The sequence below is a fragment of the Trichoderma virens genome, assembly GCF_000170995.1.
Source record: "Trichoderma virens Gv29-8 chromosome Unknown TRIVIscaffold_85, whole genome shotgun sequence".
Lineage (NCBI taxonomy): Eukaryota > Fungi > Ascomycota > Sordariomycetes > Hypocreales > Hypocreaceae > Trichoderma > Trichoderma virens.
Window position 1 is genome coordinate 65,713 of NW_014013664.1, and position 7,612 is coordinate 73,324.

The 7,612-nt window shown below is 50.2% G+C and overlaps 2 protein-coding genes across 2 annotated transcripts; one reads left to right on the forward strand and one right to left on the reverse strand.

Annotated features, from left to right (window-relative positions):
• Positions 1-487: 487 nt before the first annotated feature.
• Positions 488-1,628, reverse strand: TRIVIDRAFT_231517 (uncharacterized protein; the record flags this gene model as incomplete). Its single annotated transcript, XM_014097404.1, has 2 exons — positions 488-1,276; positions 1,341-1,628. 2 exons carry the CDS (start codon positions 1,626-1,628, stop codon positions 488-490), a joined length of 1,077 nt encoding a protein of 358 aa, XP_013952879.1.
• Positions 1,629-3,671: 2,043 nt separating this feature from the next.
• TRIVIDRAFT_57566 (uncharacterized protein) lies at positions 3,672-5,151 on the forward strand (the record flags this gene model as incomplete). Its single annotated transcript, XM_014097405.1, has 3 exons — positions 3,672-4,644; positions 4,739-4,845; positions 4,915-5,151. The coding sequence occupies 3 exons, from the start codon at positions 3,672-3,674 to the stop codon at positions 5,149-5,151; spliced, it is 1,317 nt and encodes a 438-aa protein (XP_013952880.1).
• Positions 5,152-7,612: the final 2,461 nt, after the last annotated feature.

Here is a 7,612-nt window from a genome sequence, read left to right on the forward strand (position 1 = left end):
GCTTCCTGGACGAATCGTTTCAACGAGTTTTCGGCTCCATCGAGAGGATGTATCGATATGACATATACTGGTTCTTTTTCTTTTCTTTTCTTGTTTGTATCCCAATCTTCATTGCGAATGTATATGTGTCGACAGTAAATAGCCGACGAGAGTGAGCATTCTATAACGGAGGCCATGATGGGGCATGAATCTAACGGTGTTGTGTCATGCATGGTTACGAATTGCAATTAGAATGATACCAAGGAGATACGAATTCCATCAATCTACCCCGAAGAAAATATTCATTGCGGATTTATATGAGATAATGGCAACTAGCCGAACTAAGGCATGGATCTAATGGTCTGTATCATGCGGGTGTACAAAATGTAATTAGTACTATACATGGGAAATAATATCGTCAATCTACCCCAAATCATAGCTATACGTCCATTCGCCAATTATAATGCCAACAACTGAGCAGTAAAACACAATGCACCTGATTCCACCTTCACCTAGCAGAGGTAGGGAAAGTCCTCGCGCTCAATAGAACACCCTTTATCCTTCGGATGTTATCCCTTACTTTCCGGATTTCGTCTTCGGAGTCCTTCTTCTTCCTCTTGTCGAAATTTCCGAATAATTCGGCGTGGTGTCCGTATGTCATATTGTCAAGATCGTCGCGGAAGACGTCTAGCAATACCTTGATATCCTGGGACTCGGTGCTCTGCTGTTTGAAGTCGTCTGTAAGGCCCTTGAGGGACTTTGCCAGTTTCGAGAGACGATCGGCTTGGACCTTTGACTGCGCCTCGTCTTTCCCCTTGGGAGATGAAGATGAAGGGCTGTTGGGGAATGAGGTCTGAGTGCCGACATCTCGGTGGAACATTTCGGATGGGTCCTCGGATTCGGTTGTCTCCGAGGCAGCGTTTGCTCCGGAACTCTTGTATGACGGGACGACAGAGACGGTACTCTCGAGCTGCTTCACGATGGAATCCAGCCTGTTTGCGGTGGTCTCGTGCAGATCGATTCGCGCGCTCGTCAGCTTCTCAACCATCGGCTCAACGGCGAATTTACTCGTGCCATAGAGAAGTGCCGATAGGCCGCCAAATGCGTAGAGGGTGTTGAGGATTCCATTGGTTGTGACCAAGGGGGGTGTGCGTTGAGGCTTGGTGAGGAACTCGGGATATGTCACCACGGGAGGCCGATCGCTGCCTGCCAGGATAGGATTCGACGGTTCGGGAACGGCGGGCGGTTTCGGGGCAAATGAGTTTTCAAGCACTTGCAGCGCTTTTTGTTTGGACTCCTGTCGCTGGCGTTAGTCTGATGGCCAGATGAAGCGCCTGGACAGGCAGTGTTTGTTTACATACTTCTGATGGTGTGGAATCCTTGGCCGATGATGGCGCCTCTTCTAGCCCACCGAGGAGATGCTCGATATCTTCATCTTCAACACCCTTGGACTTTAAAAAATCGACCTTGGTATCTCGCGGAGCTGCCTTGACGGCGTCGTCGTCCAGAAATCGTCGCGCAACCTCTAGCTTGTCTGTCTGGCTCTCCTGTTGCGACGGAGACGCATCTGCGGGCGCTTCATCGCTGGGCGCGTTGAGCTGCCACTTGGGCACGCCATCGGATGATGATTTGCCTTCTGAGTCGTCCATTTGTGCTGTTGCTGGGGTACTGGAATTTCACATATCTTCGTAGGGGAAGCAAGTCAGCTGAAGCGAGATGGCATCGATAACATTCACACCCCGGACATCGGTTGGCCGGGTAAGATCCGGCTTTGTCACAGGCCTCGGCACATGCAAGACGCGGCGCGCTCTAGTGGATATGCTGATTACTAACGTTCCAAGCCAATGAAGTCTCGAGCTGCGTGGATTATCGACCAAGTTCAGCCTTGAAATCGCCCTGGTAGGTGCATGTAACATGTAGTCTAACTTGTACCTGGAAGGAATTATACATATAGCGCGTTTCAATTGCCAACTACCAGTACCTCAAAGACTTGATGTGTTCTGCATATTACTATATACTCATTGAAATAATTTCACACGCAACTATCTAAGAGATTGTTATGAGGCACAGCAGTGCCAAGTTGAGTTGCGATTCCGCAGCGTTGCCCATACTGTTGGTCCGGCGCTACCCTAAAGCGACCTTGAAGTTGACGGGGGTAGACAATGGAGAATAGATCCGCGACTTTTGTATGGGTGAATGCAGCGAGCTGAGGCGAGCCACTCCAATTGATGAGATATAGAGCGGCACACGCCCCAATTGAATCTCAGTTTCAGCGTAGAAGCGATGTATCTATCATCGTCGATATTCAATCTGCTTACAATAATACACAGAGCACTAACAAAAGTCACAAAAAGTGGGCCTAGGGGGTCATGAAACTCTCAGCCATCAGTTGCTCTCAACACCAAAAATTAACATGCGATTGCGATACAGCCGTTGAATAAGAGCCGTAGCCGCTAAGCAACGCCGACAAACACTCAACTGCACCGATCACTTTGGCTGACGACCCTTGGATTCTGAGCCTATTTCCTTTTTCCTCCTCCCTTCGCGCTTCAGCCATTACCAAACACGCCTCTAATTTTTTTTTTAACTGCATCACGTCGAGACTTACCCTGCCGTCATCGCCGCGACGCTCAACGCCCATCAAATCATCTCGCTTGGATCCCTGATAGCGCAGTGCTCGCCATTGGCATCGACTACCTGTACCAGTGCTAACACCATTGGCTCAGCGCGGTGCCTCTAGCCTCCGGAACAGTGACAGATCAGGCCCTGCGCGCTGATCCTGGCATCCTGTTCTCGCATACGCCTGCAGCACGCGTATCGTGATTGCACGGCTTGGGTCCAATTAGAACAACACCACGAGCAGCCGTTGTGGCTGCATCCCCCAGCAAAGGTACAAGGTAAGCCAATTGGGCGCTTCCCGCGCAGCTCCCTTCTGTTTGTTTGGCCTGCTCTGTTTGTTTCTCGGTAGATGTGATGCATCATGATACAGCTAGCGGCTGCTGCGCTGTGTCTGTCATCATCGCTTCGAGGCTCTCCCTGCTGCTAGGTCAACCCTGCTCTTCAGTTTGTCTCTCTCTTCGTCCCTCTGGATGAGATCTTGTCCCCCAACATTGGCCTTCGTGGCCCACTGCCATTGACAAGGACTGCGAGTGCAGCATCCCGACAAGTGGCAATTGGCAAGAGCTCGTTGTTCTGATCTGATCTCCCTCTCAAGTGCTGAGGTTGGACGGCGTGTGCTTTGTCGTGGCCAATTCATTGGCGTGGCGTATAAAAAGCCTACTGCACATCTGGCTGCTTCATTGGACCGGCGCCTAAGACTCAATGCCCATCAGAGGCAGGGTTGCGTGGCGCGAAATGCAAGCACAGCTTCTCCAAGACCCAATCCGCGGCAGAGTTGCTGTTTTGGGGGCTGGGATCAGCCGGCACCGCTCGTGCTGTTGTGTGGAAATTGCCTGAGCAAAAGCTCGCGTCCATACAAAAACCCAGTTGCGCGGCCTTGCTTTAGTGGCTAGACCCCGAGCTTATCCCAACTACATGCCACAAGTGCACGTCACTCAAACGGCCCTTTGCAAATCCCCGTCGCGATTGCCGCTGCCCTGACTCCTGTTTCCTAAAGCCCACGGCGCCGCATAAAAACCACAGGCCCGACATATCCAGACACCTCAAGCATCTGCAAGTGCAGCCGGCGTACCATGTCCTCACGACCGCGGCGTTCGGCCGCTGCAAAGGCCAAAGAAGTGATTTCCGTCCACGCTAGATGGGCTGACACGAGCGAAAAGGAAGACGCAGGTACCACCATGTCCTCGCGACGGACAGGACGTGCCGGTGGCGCAACAGCCTCGCGCGATACAGCTTCATCGCCAGAGGAGACGCATCTTAGCGTTACAGTCAAACTCCCAACCAATAGGCCACGCCAAGCTACAAGGGGAGGCAATCGCCGGGCCGACCCATTTGAAGGCGGCGAGATTGTGCACGGGAAGCGCAACCGTGGCGGCAAAAAGAGCTATGTTATAGATTCGAGCCCTGACGACGAAGAGGAGGAGGAGGATGAAGAGGAAGAGGTGGTAGTGGAAGATGAAGAGGAGGATGACGACGAGGAAGATGATGATGACGAAGAAGACGACACGAGGGCTGACGAGGATGACGAAATGGAAGAGCTCGGCGACGAAGATGCCGAAGGTGAAGACGAAATGGAAGTTGATGCCGAGGGCGAAGAAGATGCAGAGGGCGACATTGACATGGCCCCGAAAGGTGTTGCCCGCCCTTCAGCAAAGAATTCGAGAGTTACCAAGTCGAGGCCTACGGTAAAGGTCACCTCATCCAGGATTAATCGGGACGAAGACGAAGACGAAGACGAGGAAGATGAAGATGATGATGACGAGCTTAGTGATCCCGCAGATAGCGAGGTCGGTGATGATACTATTGTTTATGGTGACCAGAACATGGATGATGAAGATGCCGAAGGAGAAGAAATCGAGGTTGCCGGTGATGAGGAAGATGTTGAGGAAGACGATGAAATGGCTATGCAACAAGAGGCCAATGGCGATTCAGACCTCGACAGCGAAGAAGGCAGCCGGGCGGAAACACCAGACCTCGCCAAAATGACTAAAAGACAAAGGGCCCGGTTCGAGGATATACCTCAAGAGTTTATGAAGCTGCCTGATGGTGAGTCTGCCGCCACGCATCTATGCGTCTTCATGAGACGTGGAGTGAGATTTGTTTGGCTATCCAAGGTCACGTCGCTGACTCTCCATTACAGAAATTCAAGTTAAGAAAGTGTTTACGGCGGAGGAATTATCCATGCGCCGCCAGGAAATGGCTAGACGGCGACGTAACCTCAGTGAGAAGCGTAATGAGGAAGTCAAAGTGAGTAGGACTCTTATGGGGGGAGTGAGACCCCGTATGTCTGCCACACTGCTAATACTGCCCTTACAGATGGAGACGATCAACAAGCTTCTCAAGAAGCAGGCCCCAAAGATCAACCGCAAAGCAGCTGCCGACACACAGGAGCTGGAATCGCAAAGAGCTAACCCCGTTTTCATTCGCTGGGTTAGCAATAAGAGTGGCAATCGTGTTGCCGTTCCAGACGAGATCATGGAGGGGCCCGCTGGTGTTGTGTTTGGAGACAAGGCCCAGCCTTCGTTGGGTAAGCCAGTAGTGGAAGTGGTCTGAGCCGGACTGCAATGCGGCTCGGATTTGGACTTTGGACAACGTACAACTGAATTTCTATGGGGGCCAACATAAATCGATGGGATACAGATAATAATAAGGGGAACTTCCTGGCACTGTTGATATCATATGGACAACAGGACCGGAAGGCAAGGGATGGGGCGTACTGGCAAAGGGGCTTGACTAGGACTTATAGAGCTGTAGCATATCGGTAATGCAGATGGTAATTGAGCGACTTCTAACTTGCTATATCTTGGATGCTTGCTGAGATGGGATTGATGTGCCTGCATCTACTTCCGCGTCGTTCTCACTTGGGTTATTACTGAGCTGTTTTTGATCCAAGTCTGGCTGGGCGTTACAGAATCGACCAGGATACATGCACCAGAGATGGCATGTAGTAATTTAATCACCGGGAAGACTGCTATAGTATATTACAGATTCATGTTAATATATGTATGTGCGGCTGGTTTATATTATATGCATTATTTTAGAGTCGGTGCTCAAAGCCCAATTATGTTAAGAAGTAACGAGAATTAAATGCTTCCCCGTATGAAATTTGGGATCCCGAGGTGCCTGTCAGCCACTTCCATACATTTATGTAAACAGCTCTCCAAGGGAAGGGGCCGAGGTAATATCAATATTGATAGTCCAAGCATAGGTTGTCTGCATGCGTTTTTTTTAGGGGACGAGAATATCTGCTCTGCGGCTTGTTTATTCTTGCAAATACTGGATCCCACCTGCGTCTCATCTTCTTTTCTCTTTTGCCCCATACCTAGCTGCATACGTTACTCATAGCGTTGTTTTGCCACAATCACTAAAGTACCCAAGAATTGCTCAAGGAACTTTTAAAAGTACTTCAGCTTGAATAACAATTACGCACACAACCGTCCTCATCCTCGTAGCATTCTGTTGCTGGGCGAGGCTGAGCTCCTTCTATTCTAAGCACCAGCTAACGCTTTGTTACGTACCTACATAAATTATCATCTTTATACCTATGTATACACCTAGTACAAGCCCATGCAACGGCTCTTGTGGTAATCTCGGCAGTCATATCTGATGTCAGCCTATTTGGTGAGCTTTCCATGCCTTTCTGTTCATAGCTGGCCATAGCAACTTCAATGTTCTTCATATAGTATACAGAAACTTAACCCGCTTGCACACGGCATGTAATAGTCTTTTATCCGATTATGAAGCCTGTAACTCAGATGACCCTTATGGGGAATTGTCTACTCTTTCTGTCCCCTCTTCTTGTCATGAAGGCCTAGCTATATTGACTTCTTATCTAGTCTACACCCCTGCCAGCAGCTCCCATACCGTAACTAACCTTCCACTCAAGCGGTCGTCATGGCCCTTTGCTCACGTTGACCAATATTTCTGGCGTTTCACTGCAGGATGGAGTTACTATACAGTGAACTACACGCTCTGTGTTTGTTACCTGAGCGGATTATTGAAGAAACCCTGTCTAAATATCGCCGTCCTCACAGTTTCTGCTGCCTATGAGGCTCCTATGAGGCTTTAACCCTCCTTCTTTTACCGACGTCCAGCTAATATTCTCACCTAGGATATTCTCTTCATCATTCGAATAACCCGCATCCAAGCCATGGGGTTGATCCTTGATCCCAGCATCCACCACCATATCCAATCGCTTCCTGTTCGTTCAACCTTATCATCTAACTTTTGCAAGACGGAATCCTCTTAGTCAGCGACGCTCTGTCATAACTTTATTCCCCAACGGTTGTTTCAAACCAACGGTACTAAGCCATATACTTTTTTCTTCTTCTTCTTAAGACAACACGTGCAGATTTTCTCTACAGGCGGGGTAGATGCTAGTTTGCTCGTTGCCCACAATCGAACCCACAGCCTGTGATTGTGGAATATGGACTTTTGCTGTTCAAATGCCTGCAAGTGCGGAGCATCACCATTGCGGAGAGTGCCGACGTGAATGAGGATAAATGCCCGACCATGGCTCGCCGCTTGTGATTGGTGGCTCAAGACGCTTACGAGTCACAGACAGCTTCACATGCAGCCCCCCGCTCGTGCATACCGCTCTTGTTTTCCCCTTGCCATTGGATCCTAGGCTGGTTTGGGAGGCCGCTTTGAGCAAGAGTTGGTTTGCGAGATGTCTCAGCTGATAGCCGTTGCCACGAATCACTCAACTAGGCGGCAAACCTTGAGCACATGCTCTGGAACTAGCAGCCGCTAGCTCTGAGAGGCTGCTGGCTTGGCATGTCTGATTCCCAAGGCCATTGCGGGGAAACGAGAGCGGGGAGGCTAAAGGGCAAAAGGCTGAGATCAGGGTGCTTCGCGATAGGCAAGAGGACCACTGTCAGACGCTTTGAATGATGATGGGATGCTGATTACAGCAGAGCAATGCCGCCGCTTGGGCCACGATGGCTTGAAGCTAAACGTCGGGGTCCGGAAGAGGCCTAGACCTTGGCTGGGGTATGACATGGACGATCTCTTG